This window comes from Kryptolebias marmoratus, linkage group LG16 (genome assembly GCF_001649575.2).
Source record: "Kryptolebias marmoratus isolate JLee-2015 linkage group LG16, ASM164957v2, whole genome shotgun sequence".
In the NCBI taxonomy this organism is placed as follows: Eukaryota; Metazoa; Chordata; class Actinopteri; order Cyprinodontiformes; family Rivulidae; genus Kryptolebias; species Kryptolebias marmoratus.
Genome location: NC_051445.1, coordinates 1,020,394 through 1,038,022, shown reverse-complemented (window position 1 = coordinate 1,038,022; position 17,629 = coordinate 1,020,394). Strand labels below are relative to the sequence as shown.

At 40.0% G+C, this 17,629-nt stretch overlaps 3 protein-coding genes across 11 annotated transcripts; all 3 read left to right on the top strand.

The window, feature by feature from the left end:
- Positions 1-687: 687 nt before the first annotated feature.
- LOC108250296 (immune-associated nucleotide-binding protein 12-like) lies at positions 688-6,122 on the top strand. 2 transcript variants are annotated; one of them, XM_017440102.3, is made up of 4 exons: positions 688-826; positions 1,584-2,403; positions 2,586-2,671; positions 4,390-6,122. In XM_017440102.3, the coding sequence occupies exons 1-4, from the start codon at positions 811-813 to the stop codon at positions 5,127-5,129; spliced, it is 1,662 nt and encodes a 553-aa protein (XP_017295591.1). In that variant the 5' UTR covers positions 688-810; the 3' UTR covers positions 5,130-6,122. The 2 variants fall into 2 exon arrangements, with proteins under 2 accessions (XP_017295591.1, XP_037836300.1); XM_037980372.1 differs by having other exon boundaries at positions 1,584-2,415.
- Positions 6,123-7,884: 1,762 nt separating this feature from the next.
- LOC108250297 (GTPase IMAP family member 4) lies at positions 7,885-9,979 on the top strand. Of its 5 annotated transcripts, none has more exons than XM_025002507.2 (3): positions 7,887-8,067; positions 8,218-8,367; positions 8,593-9,771. In XM_025002507.2, the coding sequence occupies exon 3, from the start codon at positions 8,610-8,612 to the stop codon at positions 9,705-9,707; it is 1,098 nt and encodes a 365-aa protein (XP_024858275.1). In that variant the 5' UTR covers positions 7,887-8,067; positions 8,218-8,367; positions 8,593-8,609; the 3' UTR covers positions 9,708-9,771. The 5 variants fall into 5 exon arrangements, with proteins under 5 accessions (XP_037836302.1, XP_024858275.1, XP_037836301.1 ...); XM_037980373.1 differs by having other exon boundaries at positions 7,887-8,080; XM_025002508.2 differs by lacking the exon at positions 8,218-8,367 and adding an exon at positions 9,780-9,979 and having other exon boundaries at positions 7,896-8,067; positions 8,593-9,568.
- Positions 9,980-15,223: 5,244 nt separating this feature from the next.
- LOC108250298 (GTPase IMAP family member 4-like) lies at positions 15,224-17,610 on the top strand. 4 transcript variants are annotated; one of them, XM_017440109.3, is made up of 3 exons: positions 15,224-15,547; positions 15,698-15,847; positions 16,073-17,610. In XM_017440109.3, exon 3 carries the CDS (start codon positions 16,090-16,092, stop codon positions 17,107-17,109), a length of 1,020 nt encoding a protein of 339 aa, XP_017295598.1. In that variant the 5' UTR covers positions 15,224-15,547; positions 15,698-15,847; positions 16,073-16,089; the 3' UTR covers positions 17,110-17,610. The 4 variants fall into 4 exon arrangements, with proteins under 4 accessions (XP_017295598.1, XP_037836303.1, XP_017295597.1 ...); XM_037980375.1 differs by having other exon boundaries at positions 15,224-15,560; XM_017440108.3 differs by lacking the exon at positions 15,698-15,847.
- Positions 17,611-17,629: the final 19 nt, after the last annotated feature.

Genomic DNA, 17,629 nt, shown 5'->3' with positions numbered 1-17,629 from the left:
CTTACAAAATGTGTGACTTAAACAAAATCTGCTGTTTCAAATACTAGGGATAAATAAGCATTTAACAAGAAAAAAGTATGTAATTTATATAAAAAATGAAAACTGAGAGTTTATCGAAGTCGTTTTTGTGTAATCCACACCAGGTGGCGCTGTGGGATAACACATGGCAAACCAGTGTTTTAACTAAAATAAAGAAGAAAGAAATTGAACATAACAAAAAATGTGCAGTTTCCACCTGCAGAGTCAGCATTAGTAACTTATTTTATTATCTCCAAGTGGTTTCACAAAAATATGTAATCATTTTCTGAGAACAACAGAATAATTATCAGGGGTGGGTGAAGTTTAAGGTGTTTGTCATTTAAACCAAGTGTGATAATTTACTGAGAACTTTGTGTAAAATTATAGAGTAAACAGTTTATTTCCACCAGTCCAACTGATCATATTATTCTTGGAAATATGGTTTCATAAAAATAAGATGTCTTATGTTATCACTAGATCATCTTTTATTCCAAAAACAACATTTTAAATGGTTTTAAAGTTTGTATGAATTTATTATTATACATATAGGGAGTTAAAGTTAGAGGAATCAGTAAGTTATTCCTTTTTTTTAAGCTCTGTATGTGAAACAGAAAGTGATTGCAGTTTCATTCTGACAGACAGAAAATGAAAGCACAGACTGTGGGAGGGGTTTGTTTCTGACTCCGGGGCTATATTACTGTAAGATGCAGGACACGAGTCACATTTTCTGTTTCCTCTCTTCAGTTTACACGGCTCTCTGTGACCCGATCAGGACCGACGCCGGCTCCAAACATGTCAACCAGTGCTGGTGAGTATCACGTTTCCATGTGTTAAAGATGCCTGACTCATCCAGTCTAAAAATAAAAACTGAATTATGATCTTTGAGCTGAATTTCTGAACTAAATGTTTTCAGTTAAATGATGTTTCTATGCTGTGATCTTATTAATACAAACATGAATTTATTCAGCAGCTCATGGTGTCAGTTCAGTTAACTTTCTTAACCTCCGAAACACAGATTTTTACAGTTCATGGCAAAGTGACAGGTTATTGGTTATGGCTGTTATTGTCTGCCATCGCAGGTGAAAGGGCGATAATGTTTTTGCTGATGTCTGTATTTCATGAACCAGTGGATAAATTTTAAAGACATTTTCAGAAAGTAATCCTTGGATGTACAACAGCTGGCTGAGCTCAGAAAAAAAATGGCTAAAATTCAGTCACTGCTACAAATATTGATCCAAAGTTTGGTGTTGCAGTAGATGAGTCATCCTCACCTAATGAGCACTAATTAGTCTTTTGCTACTTTTGCTACTTTTAGCTTTTAGCTAATGCTACCTGGTGTTTTACTTGTTTTTGCCTTAAGAACTCAGTTTCAGCTTCTTCAGTAAGTTTCAGGAATCATTCAGCTCTCAGAGTTCAAACTGTATTTTACTCAGAAAATGCTGATTCTCTGGTTGCTTACAGGCATTCCTTCAACCCCACACTACCTCCCACCTTCTCAGCTGTCAATCAGCTGTTATTCCTTGTCTACATTGTAGCTGAACTTCATCTGAATTTATTTTCCTCAGGAACCATCATGAGGAATTCCGATCAGCTGAGGATAGTTTTGGTTGGGAAGACTGGGATTGGGAAGAGCGCCAGTGGAAACACCATTCTGGGTCGACAGTGGTTCCAGTCCCGGTGCAGTCCCAGGTCTCTGACGTTGGAGTGTGCTACAGCAGCTGCTGTGGTGGATGGACAGAAGGTTGCTGTCATCGACACTCCGGGTCTGACTGACACCAAGTTTGGTTCCGATAAAACAGCTGAAGATCTGAGCCCATGCATCGCTTTCTCTGCTCCTGGACCCCACGTCTTCCTGGTGATTGTCTCACTCAGCAGATTCACTCAGGAAGAAAAGCAGACGGTGAAAAGGATTCAAGAGGTCTTTGGAGAAGCTGCAGACAGATACTGCATGGTTCTCTTTACTCATGGAGATCTTCTTGATGGCGGCAGTATTGAAGACTTCTTAGCTGACAGTCCAGATCTGCAGGAGCTTGTGTCCAGCTGTAACAACCAGTTCCATGTCTTCAACAATAAGCTGAAGGATAAGAAGCCTCAGGTCATCGAGCTCCTGCAGAAGATCAGGAACATTGTTCAGAAGAACGGAGGAAGCCACTACACCAGCGGCATGTTCAAGGAGGCTGAGAGGGACATGAAAAAGGAGAAACAACGCATCCAGAGGGAGAAAGAAGAGGAAATACGCAAAAGGAAAGAAGACATGGAGAGAGAGATAGAAGAAGGGTGTAAAAAGGAACTGCAGAATTTACAGGAGGAACTCCAGAAACTGCAGACCAACAGAGAGGGGAAACCACACATCCTGAGCGAGAAAGAAGAGAAAATACAGGACATGTATGAAATACAGTAAATCAAATGGGAAATTTATTTATTCATTTATTTGTTATTCAAATACTTGCGTCCCTAAACTTTCGCCAAAGGATTATGAATTCACTCATGTCTGTGACTAAAATATAATGAGACAAATGAATTATTTTAGAACTTGTATTTTACCGCTGGTATTGTTTTTATCGCAGCGACGTGTCAGAAGGACAGTGGGTCATGGTGGCCGACGGCGCCCGAAGCTGCCCAGTGGGCACCCTGATCCAGTTTGAGAGTGAAGGTAAACGCTGCACGCTTCGACTTTTAAATCTCCTCACACACAAACACATTTCTTTAAGAATCAGTTCTACATTTCTTTACAGGTTGTGATTAATTAATGGACGCTTGAAGTATTTTCAGAGATCTACAGATGTGGATCAATATCTTTGTATCTGTTTGTTAAAGAAAGAAAAACCCATCTGAAACTGACAAAAGTCATAAAAAGAAAAAAATAATACTAAAAATCAGTTAATTAACGTTTGAATTTAGGTTCAACAGAAGTATTTTAAAAAATAAACGAATGAAACTGGCCTTCACAGAAGGATGGTACCTTAACTTACTATTTTGTTGCTCAACCTTTTGAGGCAATCAGGGGATTTCTGTGGCTCTCTCTGAGACATCTGCACCTGTCCACAGGTGTCCACAGGTGTCCTCAGGTGTCCACAGGTGTCCACAGGTGTCCACAGGTGTCCTCAGGTGTCCACAGGTGTCCACAGGTGTCCACAGGCATCCACAGGTGTCCTCAGGTGTCCTCAGGTGTCCACAGGTGTCCTCAGGTGTCCTCAGGTGTCCACAGGTGTTCTGGTCCACTCCTCCTGAGCTGCTCCAGCTGTCTCAGGTCTGAAGGGCTCCTTCTCCAGATGTTTCAGCTCCTTCCACAGATGTTCAGCAGGATTTAGATCAGGGCTCAGAAGTCCACTTCAGAACGGTCCAATGTTTGGTTCTGACCCGTTCTTGGTGTTTTGGGTCATTATCCTGTTGGACCCATGAGCTGAGACTGAGACCGAGCTTTCTGACGCTGAGACTGAGACATCTGGCTCCAGAAAGCCTTGATAGTCTTGAGGTTTCATTGGACCCTGAACAGATTCAGAACCAGAACAGAACCGAGCCTCCTCCATGTTCCCCTGTAGGTTCAGAGTTCTGATCTTTGGTTCATGTTTGGGTCTGTGGACACAGAGCTGATGGGACTTGTTGCCAAAAAGCTCCAGTTCTGTCTCATCTGTCCAAAGAACGTTCAACCAGAAGATTTTGTGGCTTCTCAGGATGCATTTTGGCAAATTCTGCGCCTGAAACCATAAAAAGGTTTGGTGTCCTTCTCGGTCGTCTTCCATTAAATTCACTTTGGTTCAAACAGACCGATGGTTCGATCTGACACTGATGACCTTGGAGTTCACATCTAATTTCTAAATTGTTCTTGTTTCTTTGGTTACCATTCGTATTATTCGTTTCTTCAGTTTGTCATCAGTTGTCCTCTTGTGGACACGTCCAGGGAGGTTGTCTCCAGTCTTGTGGACCTTACCCTTCTGCAGTCACAGGAACATCCAGCTGCTTGGTGATGGTCTTACAGCTTTTACCTTCAACCTGCTGCTCAGTCAGTTTCTTTCTAAGCTCCTGAGACAACCCTGTCCTCAGCTTTCTGTGCTCCATGTTCATAGTGGTACACACCATGACACCAGACAGACCTGTGACTACCTTTCACCCTTTAAATAAGCAGAATGACTGATTAAAGCACTGAAGACACTTGTGATGCTGATTCCAGGACATATCTTTGTTTAACATGTCTCTGTGGTCTTTCCTGGAGGTACCATCCTTTTTGTCAAGTTTAGCCACATCTGTTAATGTAAATGTTTGTCCTTTCAGACATCCCGTCACTCCTCCCGTACCTTCTGAGCTACGTTCATCACCTGTCATTACTTGTCTTCTAAGCTGAATTCATATTCATAAAAATTTTTTACACAGGAACCGCCCTGACCAACGATGAACTGAGGGCTGAGGGGGCAATCGAAGAAGATACGCAAAACATGCTGGAGGAGAAAGAAGAAGAAAGACGCAAAGAACAAAAAGAAAAGGAGAGAAAAAGACAGAAGGAGAATGAAAAAGTGTCAGAGAACATCCAGACTGAGAGAGGAGGGGAGGGGAAAAGGCAGAGGAAGGAAAAGGAGGAGGAGAGAAAGATGGGATACAGTGAACTGAGAGAAGGAGACTTCAGAGACGATGAGAGAAATGTAGGAAGTCAACACACCATCGGGATGTTTTATGAGACTCAAAACAAGGAGAAAAAGGCGCAAGTCTGCAAAGAGAAAGAAAAAATGGGAAAGGAAATGTTTGACAAGAAGTTTCTGAATATTTTTGAGCAACTGCAGAATGAGATAAAGAAGGAAAGGGAGGAAAGCCAAAGTCAACTGGCAGCCATGATGGCTACATTTAATGAACAGAGAGAACGAGAATTCAAAAAGCAAGAAGAAAGGATCCAAAATATTGTTGACAAAAAATTTAGAAAAATCTTTGAGATGTTTCAGGAGGAGAGACAGCAGATTCTGAAGGAGAAAGAAGAAGAAATGGAGGAACTGAGGAGAAAATTACAGGAAGATTGTGAAAAAGAGAAAATCAGTGAACTCCAGACTGAGAGAAGGGAGAGAGAGGAGAGGGAAAGAGAAAGGGCATACATGTCTGGATTTAACAGAAAGAGAGACAAATAACTGAGAGAGCAAGAAGAAAAATCAATAATACGCTGGGGTAAAATGTACAAGACGTTCAGAGAGGAAACAGGAAGCAGAAACAAGGACAGAGAGGAAAAAATACACAAAAAGAAAGAAAAGAATGAAGACAAAACTGCAGACTGAGGCAAAAATAAAGAAACTGCAGAATAACTTAAAGAAAAGCTGTGAGCCTAATTTAAAGAAATAATCCTTATTCTCTGTGACATCCTGTTTTTTTCTGTTTGTTTTAGTTTCACTTGCTATTTTTCCGTGTTTTGTTCATTTAGTTTTTTATCTGCCTCTGTTTGTATGAATTTTGCTGCTGCCTCTGTTTTCAACAACAGTTAGGAAACGCTGTTCTTCCACTGAAGCAGACTCACGATTTCATAAATATCTGCTGTACTTTGATTCCTTCAGGTAAATCGAATTGATCCTAATGCTCATAATTATTAACTGTTTGAATATAAATATAACACTTGATCTTCAAAATGTTAAGCCTCCTTCACAGTGTTTTATAAATAATTATTAAAGCTTTATAAAGTGTCTACAAACTCATGATTAACCTGTATTTAAAACAATATATGCTTTTTGTTTTGCGTTTTTGAGCCCTGTGTTGTTTCTGGTTTTTGGAACCTGTTTGTAAATTTACATCTTTTTTGTTTAAAGTTTTTTTGCTCCCAAAGTAAGCCTGAGCGAGTTAAAATATATTATCTTCTGATGAAAGTTGTAAACTTGTTTCCTGAAACAATAGAAAGGTTTAAAAACTTGTTTAGATATTTCTGTGTTGGATTAATCTTGTTTTTATTGTAATTTTATTCTTTTGGTCCTAGAACTAATGACTCTGCAAGAACCCACAGATCTTTTGCACAACTTTCCTGAAATGCATATAACTTCTAAAAGAATGTTAATGGTTACTGTAATGTTCTGTACCACATATTTATGATGCTGCAGAAGTAACAAAAACCTAAATAAAAAGGCTTCAGTTTCCCTTCATGTTGTGTCAGTTTGTATGTTTGTTTTTGTGTTGTCGCTGTTATTAATAAAACATGTTGGCTGAACTTTAAGCAGCGTGATGATAAGATTTTTGCTGTGATGTCGGTGTGTAACACAAGGATCCAGGTACTTCCACCGTGCTGCAAACTCCACACAGAAAGGTCCAGGAGGGAAACCAGACATCGATTAGACATTAAACATCAACCTTCATGTTGGGAGGCTCTATCCGCTGCCTATTTATGTAACTTTGAGTAAATTAAATAATTCAGTTATGTTTTACAACTTTTAAGGGGTTAACTTTTGATTTATTACACATGCTGCTCTGACAGTAGAAATTAAAAAATGTTTACTACATTAAATAAAACAAAGACTCTGTTCTTGACAGCCAGAAAACTTTAATGAATTTCATACACATGCAGGATCATCTGGATCTAAAAACATATGCCAGATTCCTAAAGTTCCCAGAACTACTCGTCTTCAGATGCCTCTCAGGTTTTGTTTGTCACCATGTTCTGTCCAGAGACGCCTCTCTCTGTCTTCTCTCTTATGTGAAGCAGTCCAGGGTTGGAACAGGGTTAGTTTATCAGAGACAACATCTTAATATTGGCACAAAAAACATGAAAACAACACCCTTCTTTGAACCTCGCCTCCCTGGAACATTGCTTTGTACAAAACCAGGCTTGAAGTAAGCGTGAAAATCCGTGCAGCCACGCTCAGAGACTTCACCTCATCTGTGTTACTGATAGATCACATGTGGTAAACATGCTTTACTTCATACATCCACTATTTAATTGCAACTTTAATGAAATCTAAAGAAACTGTAAAAACACAGTGAGGACTCTAAGCACTGAATGAAGCTGAGACTGAGTTGTTAAAGATTAGGGAAGCAGGTCTGAAGGGCCACTCTCCTGGAAGTTTTAGCTGTTTTCCTGCTCCAAAACACCTGATTCAAATGGGTCAATTCGCTTCTCACCAAATCATCAACTTCTCCAGAAGCAGGTCCACAAGTCATCCATTTAAATCAAGTATCTTAAAGCAAGAATACATCTAAAACATGCAAGAGAGAGGAACAGAGTTTGACACCTGTGAGCTATAACCTAAATATGTAAAAAGTTTCTATAGAAAAGAAACTGGAGTCATGGTTTGTGACCAAACTGTAAGAAAGTGCCTATAAAAATGGAATTTCCCTCCAGAAAAGCCAAATGAAAGTTATGATTACCATCCAAACAGGAAAGAACAAGGTGGCAGTGGGTGAAAGTGATCCTCAGGGATGACTCGTGAATCTGCACTGATCAAAGCGATGATGCCTCGAACTTTTGATTGGTGACGGTCCAATGAAATTTATGAGGATGACTTCCCGAAGAAAACCTGTAAATTTCCAAAGTCACTGATAATTTGGGCCTGCAGGTCAGATAAAGACACGGGGAAGACGGCAGTCATTACATCTTCAATAAACGCCAAAGTCTGCATTAACCTTTGGACACTTTACTTCCTCCATTAGTTGAGAGGCTGTTTCGTTATGATGCCTGAATAACCATCCAATCCAACAAACTGATCACTGTGACTTCCTGGTGTTTATCATGAAACAAAGCTCACTTTAACAACACTGTGAGTGTAATTCAGCATTCATAGTTCTGTGTTATCTGTATCTACTGATAAAGGATTTGTAAAGTTTGCCGGGATGGACTGTTAGGGGGCTCCCATTTCTGCAAATGTTCTGCCTTGTCCTGTAAATGCAGAGGGGAGGGGGGTGAAGGCAGAGAAAACAGTTTCATTTTCATTCTAACGGTCTCAAACTGAAAAATGCTGTGAGTAGGGATGGGTTTTCTGCAGGCTGTGAGGCTATAAAAAGCCTCCGACATGCTGTAGGCTCCACTTCTTTGCTTCAGCTGCAGCATTAACACGGCTCTCTCTAACAGACGGAAACCAGTTCACTCCTTACAAGGTGAGCAGCTTTGGTAAGAACTTGTTCTCATGTGTTGCACTGATCCCTGATGAAGCCGAGCTGACATGCTGATACTCACTGAATCAGTTATTCTGTTTAACAGAGTCTTGATGTCTGTTTAGTTCAAACATCTTTTTCTGTCATGAACAGACTTTACTGAACTGGTTCGTGCACGTCACTCTGTGTGCAGACAACTACTCTGGTTTATCTTCAAACCACTTCCGTGCTTTTTATTCTGAGATGATTCAAAGGTCACAGTTAGTTGGGTTCAACAGGACTTTCCTCTGAAATAAAGAAAAGGTGGGTTAAAAAACAAGAGCGTCCACTGTTAAGGTAAAGGACCTTTAGAAAGTTTGAAGGTCTTCACATTAAGACCACTTTAAAAGATTACAGCAACTGTCTGACTGGTTGGAAGCAGAATTTGAAAAGAACAGAGCTGTGCCCTAAAACCTTTACTCAGTAATGTTCATCTGGAGTTTGTAACTGATATTATATAGTAAATGTTCCTACTTTCCACCTTTCCAGCTTCTTCTACAGGAACCATGCTGACAAACAACAGTGAGATGAGGATTGTGATGGTGGGGAAGACTGGGATTGGGAAGAGCGCCACTGGAAACACCATCCTGGGTCGAGACTGCTTCCAGTCCAGGTGCAGTCCCAGGTCTTTAACTGAGGAGTGTGATAAAGGTCGCACTGAGGTGGACGGACAAAAGGTTGCTGTCATCGACACTCCAGGTCTACTTGACACCAGGTTTGGTGAGGAGAAAACAACCAAAGATTTGGGCCAGTGCATCAATTATGCTTCTCCTGGACCCCACATCTTTCTGGTGATCATCTCCCTGAGCAGATTCACTGCAGAGGAGAAGCAGACGGTGAAAAGGATTCAAGAGGTCTTTGGAGAAGCTGCAGACAGATACAGCATGGTCCTCTTTACTCATGGAGACAACCTGGAAGGCACCACTATTGAAAGGTTCTTGTCTGAAGACCCAGATCTGCAGGAACTTGTGGCCAGATGCAACAACCAGTACCATGTCTTCAACAACAGGATAAAGGGCAACAATTCTCAGGTCATCGAGCTCCTGCAGAAGATCAGAGATATTGTTCAGAAGAACGGAGGAAGCCACTACACCAGTGAGATGTTCCAGGAGGCTGAGAAGAAAATTGAGGAGGAGAAACAACGCATCCTGAAGGAGCAAGAAGAGAAAATACGCAAAGAGAAAGAAGAGCTGGAGCGAAGGATACAGGAAAAATATGAAAAGGAAATGCAGAAAATGAATGAAATGCTCCAGGCTGAGAGAGAGAGGGAGAGGAAGGAGAGAGAGGAGGAGAGGAAGAGGGAGAGGGAGGAGATGAATGAAGAAAAGAGGAGGGAGTTGGAGAGGAGGAGGGAGGAAAGAGAGATAGAAAGGGAGAGGAGAGAATGGGACATGGAAACCATGAAGAATAAATTACAGGAGCAGCAAGAACAAGAAATTAAAAACCAAAAAGCGGAGCTGCAGGCCGAGTATGAAAACAAAGCTCGAGCTAAAGCTGAGACTTCCAGTCCGTTCAGCTTTTTGGGAGACATTGCTTCTGCTGTTGTGTCTGGAATTGCAGAGGCATTAACAACTAAACTGATGGTAAAAAAGCTAAACAAGTAGTTCGAAGTTCACTGAAGAAAAATATATTATACTGCGAGGGTATTGTTGAATTAAATTTTTTGTTTGTTTGTTTTAGTATGAAAACAAAGCTCGAGCTAAAGCTGAGAAAATCGGTTTCTTCGGTAGAATTGGGAGATTTTTTAAACGCGTTGGAGAAGCAGCAGTGGAAGTTTTTTCTTGATTCTGTACAAAACCAGAAGAGTTCAATTTAGTTAACTCTTCTTGAACTTGTACATTTAAAATGTATATAATCTTATTTGAAGACTTCTGTGTTACATCGAGTAAGTGTATCTGCTCGATGATTTTTATGATTTTTTTGTGATGATTCTAATGATGTTTTTGATTATTGTAATGATTTTACTAATGTTTTTATGAAGTAAAGCACTTTGAATGCCTTGCTGCTGAAATGTGCTATGCAAATAAATTTTTACTTTACTTTACTTTTATAATGAACTTTAGGATTAGAATTCACGCATCAGCTTGTTTTCTCATGTTTGCTTCAATCTTTTTGCTTTGTTTAATCATTCTGTTATCAATGCATTGATTTGACAGCTTCTCATTGTCTTCTGTACCAATGAAGATCTGATGTGTTAGCCTGTGCTGAGCTGTGGCAGAAATAAAGATGCATGTTACCTAAACCTCTGTCAAAGTGATTAATGTCATCAGAGCCAGAAGCTGCTGCTTTTAGAGGAGCCTACAGAGAGACTGAAGGGAAGAAACTGTGACTTTTTAAAGAAAAGGAGGAAAAGATGTCAGGAGAAAAACACTAGAAACAAAGATACAGTTTTATTAAACCATCCTTCTCTAACCTGTGGTGGTTTTACTTCTCCTTTTTCTCTGCATCTCATACTGACTTCATCCACTGGTTACACCTTTTTCTATGTTCTCTCTGTTTATGAAAACCAGCTTACAGGTAAAAAAAATCCCAGCATGAAGGCAACACTCACATGCAGGTGTGGCAACAAAACGCTCTCAAGGAAAATGGAATAAATCTGAATCTGAACTCACAACGGATCAGTTCAGATCAAATCATTATTCATTTAAAGGAAGCACCTTTTTACACAGCGGTAACACAAAGTGCTGCCCAGCAGACAAAAGACAAAGAAAAGGAGAAAAGCAAAAAAACAATCAGACAATAACCACATACCAGATCGTTTCAAACAGCAGGAAGTTGTAAAAAGATTTAACGATGGAGGCTGGAACATGAAGGAGCCAAGGTAGGTGTCAAAATAAAAAAGTACACATAAATCATCAGAAAGCATCTAAAATCTAAAAATTACTAAAACCAAAACACTAAAAAAGAGAAAAATTCAATAAATGGAGGTTAGAATTAAAATTGAACTGAAACATGTTTTAAAGCCAACATCAGTGCAAATATAGCTATAAAATATGTATTTTTTGTAGAATTTTAAATTAAAAATACTATTTTTTGGGGGGTAATTCTCAATAATGAAGAAACCACTCAAGTGTTTTTGGCTTTTTTCATGACCACCCCGTAAGTGTTACGTCTACTCAGCTGCTGAGGTTCAGCCATTCATCAGTGAGTGGGTGAAAATGGGTGCAATATAGTTCAGTTCGTTGGAATTAATTGTTCGAACCGGACAGAAAATACCACTAAAGTTTCATTATTTGGCTTCCTAAAATATAAAAACCCTCCTCAGATTTGGATCCATAAGCTCAAATGTGGGAATTAATATCAGAACTCGGGTTCAGATCACTTCAAAGAGAAGCACAGCTCCGACCCGTGTTACTGATGCTTCACGCCAAAGAAACAGGAGCTTTTGCCTGCTGCAGTCCTAACTATTTTTGATTTTAAAAGAAAGAAAAATGGATTGGAGGACGTCTCCACAGACAAGAAGACGAGCAACAGGAAGTTTTACTTCAAACAGGAAGTGAGCGTGCGCTGTCATTAAAGGTCTGAGCTGCTTGCAGGCCGACAGCCTGAGATCCGTTTGTGATTCAGAGGAAAAATATAAACAATTCATGTGTGAATAAACAAATTTCATGGTCTGAAACTGCTGTTGATTAGTTTATTCTGGTGTGAGAGTTTGTAAATGCTACTCTGAAGCGCGGCCATGTTGTTTACGAGTTAGCATCGGGGGGTTAGCTTCAAGTTCGCAATGTTAGCTCTCACCTGCCGTCTTTATGTTGATTTGCACTGTTGTGTACTGATGTCATGACAACAATCTGGGGGTATTCAAAAAAGGTTTCTTCAGTGCAGTTCCTTTTTTCCTTAATCCATTTCCACTAGTAAACAACCGGACAGTAATGGTGTTCTTGGCCGGCCAGGGCGCAGTGCACCTCATAAACCCAGGCCGGCAACTCCGCCCCACAAATCACCCACTTTGGAAATTGTTGACTTAAATGCTAAAAACTGTTTATTTAACTTTTAAGTCAGATAAATAGGTTCCTGCAATGTTGTGTGGATGTGTTTGACTAAATAACATACATGTAATGTCAATTTTTTGAGATCTGATTTCAGTTCAGCTTTAAACTAAACTTTAAATGCGCCGCATCCACTCGACAGAAACTAATTAAAGATGTTGCATAGCTCGAGACAGATTCTAAAGTAAGCTTATGAGGAGCTAAAAGAGTTTTATGTCTCAAGCACCTACAAAGCTCTATAAACATCATATGCTGATCCCTTATCAGTTTGAACATTTAACAACTGAATATAAAACAAACAAACAGATCACCGAAAAAAGTAACTTACTTCTAGTCATCCACTCAACACTTTCCAGAAGTTGAGGAGGGACTGAGTGCCATTTCTGCCTTGCCTGTAAGCCAGGAAGGTATTCTCAGATGAATCTAGCCCAGAACTGATCAGTCAGAATCTGTGAGTGCCACCAACATATTTGACTGAGGTTCTCGATCTCTGAGTAGACCACCTGGGGTAGGGAACAATCAGGCCGTCCCATAAGGAGGCTATTAGGTGTCACAGGGTCTATGTCCACCACATCAGTGGACACATAGCCCACCCCTTTGAGATAGGTATCGATTCCACCTCCAGCATAACTGTATGAAGCACCTCCACAGGAAGCAGTTGGGAACCCACACAGGTGCGGAGGGCTGACGTTACGGAACGAATCTCTCTCTCTTATATACCGCCAAACTGCAGGGCAGCCGAGGGACTAAACTGGGATTTAATTTTCTGGCAGGCAAGCTGCACCTGCAGTATTTCTGACACGTTGGCAAAGGCTTTTCTGAGTTCTCATTCCCTTCCTTTAAAACTGGTCCCACAGTCAGACACCTGAAAATGATCCCCCAGCATTTCTCATGCCATCATCCGATCTTCACAAGCGTGGGCTAGAAACAATCAGCGCTCGTTGAGTAGAAGGCTGACCTATATAATCTAAACCAAGAAGATCGGCCATTTGGGGGATTGAGAGTTGAGACCTCCAATGCTGGAAGTCAGACAAGACTGCAACCTGCAAAGAATTCATGCTGTTATAAAAGCCAGAGGAGGTGCAACAAAGTACTAATGACACAGTGTTTTTCTCATGATTCTATTTTTTGTGTGTTGTTGTTTAATTTGAATGAAGCCATTTTTTTTTCTTCTAATTGACCTAAATAAAACAAATGTGACTGACTACAACCATTATATTTATGTTTTTATTGTTTGGTAATGCCAGAAGGTTGAAGTTTTGAAAAATCTTTTTTATTACAAAAACTTAAACAACTGAAAATACATCTTTAAATAGTGGTGATTCCGTCATTTTGGCCAGGGGTTCTACTTTTAGAAACTACAAGTAAACTTGCAGACGGAGAGTGAAGTGCTCTGTTAGGAAAATATGGAAACATAAAATCCTTAATGTAACAAAGAAAGTGGTTGTTGAGAGCTTTGGATGTTTGAAGTATAAGAAGCTAAAGTGAAAGTGAGTACGAGAAGTTTGCTCCTAATGTGCTCAGGTCAAACCACAACCTCATTTTTACCAGAATTTAGAAACAGAAAGCAACCTTTGTAATCATTATAAAAACTGATCAGCAACATAAAAACATTAATAATTTACAGAATACAGTTAGCATTAGTTATACAGTACTTATTTACACATGGCAGAATTAATAAACAACCAAAAACCAGCATGTGAACAGATCATAACTACTGAATGCCTGAATAACAACCTAATCCAACAAACTGATCACTGTGACTTCCTGGTGTTTATCATGAAACAAAGCTCCCTTTAACGACACTGTGAGTGTGATTCAGCACTACTAACAAAAGTCTCAACCCAACATAAAGCTTGGCTGATTTATAGGAAAACAGTGCATGCTTTTGTCAACAGTTCAATGATTCTTTAAATGTATTAGCACCTGTAGTAGTAGCAGGAATTAGCTGGGAACTTGGTGGGTAAATGAACAAAAGTTTTCTTTTTTTTACTCAGTAAACCAACCAGAAGTCGAGAAAATTGGTGATTATGGGACAGTAAAAGAAATCATTAGACTCATCTTAATGTTCATTTAATTGTGAAGTGTTAAGTAATGAGTAAATAAAGTCTTGATAAAAATGTTATTCCACAAGAGTTGATATTTGTTATTTCTGTATTATCTGTATCTACTGGTAAAGGATTTTTAAAAACTGCCGGGATGGACTGTTAGGGGGCTCCCATTTCTGCAAATGCTCTACCTTTTCCTGTAAATGCAGAGGGGAGGGGGATGGAGGCAGAGAAAACAGTTTCATTTTCATTCTAACGGTCTCAAACTGAAAAATGCTGTGAGTAGGGATGGGTTTTCTGCAGGCTGTGAGGCTATAAAANCACATAAATCATCAGAAAGCATCTAAAATCTAAAAATTACTAAAACCAAAACACTAAAAAAGAGAAAAATTCAATAAATGGAGGTTAGAATTAAATAAAACTTATTACTGTTTTGCTAAAAACAAGACAAACATAAACAGGATTTGAATAAAATGAGTAAATAAAATAAATGCTTTAATAGCTGGTGGATTTTGTTGGTGTTGTGTGATTAATTGATTGATTTTTTTGTGATTTTGTGTGTGTGTGTGTGGGGGGGGGGTGATGGCTTTTTTTGGAACAGCAGCAGGTTGTTGTGGAAAAAAATCAATTTTCCAGATTTCCAGACGCTGTTAGATGAAATCACTTAAACAGGTTTATTTATGTATGGTGCTCGACATACAGAGAGCTTTAAAGACAATTAAAATCAGAGACCCAGCTCCGAACGGGAAGCTTCGAATCAAAGCTCTACCTCCAGAGTCGACACAGGAGCTGATATCGAAGATATTGGAAGGAAAACCAGGGTTATCTGGTTCCCATGAAGAGAAACAGGCTCATTTTGGTGAAACCTCGTAGGCCTTGGAACTCATAACATAGTCATGACTTATCAGCAGCAGGTGTTATCTTATTAAAAGCTTTCCCACCACAAGGTTTAAAATAAATGTTCCTTGACAATAAAGTGCATCTCATCCTCTCAGATGATGTGTAGGAACTCATTTTCTTACATGATTCATATAAGGGGTCAAATGTTGTCTTTATGAAGTGAAATCTCATAAAAATGTGGAGCTTCGTGTTTATTAGAATTAAAAATTGTTGTAAAACTTGCATGTAATTGTGTGTATTGGTGAGGTGAAGTGTTAAAGGGCTTCCATTTCTGCCACAGTTCGGCCTTTTCCTGTAAATGCAGATGGTGGGGTGCAGAAAAAATAGTTTCATTTTCATTTTCATTCGACAGTTGCAGCGTGAAACAACTGTGAGTAGGGATGGGTTTTCTGCAGGCTGTGAGGCTATTAAAAGCCTCCGACATGCTGTAGGCTCCACTTCTTTGCTTCAGCTGCAGCATTAACACGGCTCTCTCTAACAGACGGAAACCAGTTCACTCCTTACAAGGTGAGCAGCTTTGGTAAGAACTTGTTCTCATGTGTTGCACTGATCCCTGATGAAGCCGAGCTGACATGCTGATACTCACTGAATCAGTTATTCTGTTTAACAGAGTCTTGATGTCTGTTTAGTTCAAACATCTTTTTCTGTCATGAACAGACTTTACTGAACTGGTTCGTGCACGTCACTCTGTGTGCAGACAACTACTCTGGTTTATCTTCAAACCACTTCCGTGCTTTTTATTCTGAGATGATTCAAAGGTCACAGTTAGTTGGGTTCAACAGGACTTTCCTCTGAAATAAAGAAAAGGTGGGTTAAAAAACAAGAGCGTCCACTGTTAAGGTAAAGGACCTTTAGAAAGTTTGAAGGTCTTCACATTAAGACCACTTTAAAAGATTACAGCAACTGTCTGACTGGTTGGAAGCAGAATTTGAAAAGAACAGAGCTGTGCCCTAAAACCTTTACTCAGTAATGTTCATCTGGAGTTTGTAACTGATATTATATAGTAAATGTTCCTACTTTCCACCTTTCCAGCTTCTTCTACAGGAACCATGCTGACAAACAACAGTGAGATGAGGATTGTGATGGTGGGGAAGACTGGGATTGGGAAGAGCGCCACTGGAAACACCATCCTGGGTCGAGACTGCTTCCAGTCCAGGTGCAGTCCCAGGTCTTTAACTGAGGAGTGTGATAAAGGTCGCACTGAGGTGGACGGACAAAAGGTTGCTGTCATCGACACTCCAGGTTTTTTTGACACCAGGTTTGGTGAGGAGAAAACAACCACAGATTTAAGTCAGTGCATCGCTTTCTCTGCTCCTGGACCCCACATCTTTCTGGTGATCATCTCCCTGAGCAGATTCACTGCAGAGGAGAAGCAGACGGTGAAAAGGATTCAACAGGTCTTTGGAGAAGCTGCAGACAGATACAGCATGGTCCTCTTTACTCACGGAGACAACCTGGAAGGCACCACTATTGAAAGGTTCTTATCTGAAAGCCCAGATCTGCAGGAACTTGTGGCCAGATGCAACAACCAGTACCATGTCTTCAACAACAAGCTGAAAGATAAGAAGCCTCAGGTCATCGAGCTCCAGCAGAAGATCAGAGATATTATTCAGAAGAACGGAGGAAGCCACTACACCAACAAGATGTTCCAGGAGGCTGAGAAGGACATTGAAAAGGAGAAACAACGCATCCTGAAGGAGCAAGAAGAGAAAATACGCAAAGAAAAAGAAGAACTGGAGCGAAGGATACAGGAAAAATATGAAATGGAACTGCAGAAAATGTATAAAATGTTTCAGGCTGAGAGAGAGAGGGAGAAGAGGGAGAGTGGGGAGGAGAGGAAGAGGGCGAGAGAGGAGATGGAAGAAGAGAAGAAGAGGGAGTTGGAGCATTACGAGAGAGAAAAGAGAGAACTTATAGAGCAGCTGGAGTCCAAGTATAATTCTGCAGCTCGAGATGAAGCTGAGAGATCCAGTCCGCTCAAGTGGTTGAAGGACATCGCCAGTTTTATTCTGTCTGGAATTGGGAGTGCTCTCGCATCTAAACTGATGAGAAAATTTGAAATTTTGTGAGCAGATAGTAGTTGGTCAAAGCTGACTGAAGAAACGTATCAGTATGTTATCCTTGGAGGCGTTTACATGACGATCCTGCTTTTTCCTTAAAATATGTTCGTAGACGATCTCAGGTCATTTTCATCAGTAATCCTCGCAGTAACTGATGACTGACAGACAGCTGGTTGCTGCAGTCTGACGGCAGAATGCCACAAAATTTGGTTTGTTTTTTTGTAGAATTTTGTACGCCTGTCAATGGTGCAATTGCTAAACTGGGCGGAGCAACATAAGGTCAAAGGTTTTGAATGAATTCAGTTAAGATGGTGAACAAATTAAAGACAACGTTTGTGATTGTTGAAATTGTTTCCCTGTTGAAGTTCTGGTGACTGGTGAAGTTCGTGTTCTCACTAAAACCAGGAAGATAGAGCACATAACACCAGTTTTAAAGTCCCTACACTGGCTCCCTGTAGCTCAAAGAATAGACTTTAAAATACTGTTGTTAGTTTATAAATCACTGAACGGTTTAGCACCACAATACATT

Bases quoted from the DNA above. Each gene is read 5' to 3' on its own strand.
- LOC108250296 (XM_037980372.1), top strand. The intron at 2,416-2,585 runs GTAAATCAAATG...TTTTTATCGCAG, and splicing joins CAGGACATGTATGAAATACA to CGACGTGTCAGAAGGACAGT. The intron at 2,672-4,389 runs GTAAACGCTGCA...TTTTTTACACAG, and splicing joins GATCCAGTTTGAGAGTGAAG to GAACCGCCCTGACCAACGAT.
- LOC108250297 (XM_037980374.1), top strand. From the start codon at position 8,610: ATGCTGACAAACAACAGTGAGATGAGGATTGTGATGGTGGGGAAGACT.
- LOC108250298 (XM_017440108.3), top strand. From the start codon at position 16,090: ATGCTGACAAACAACAGTGAGATGAGGATTGTGATGGTGGGGAAGACT.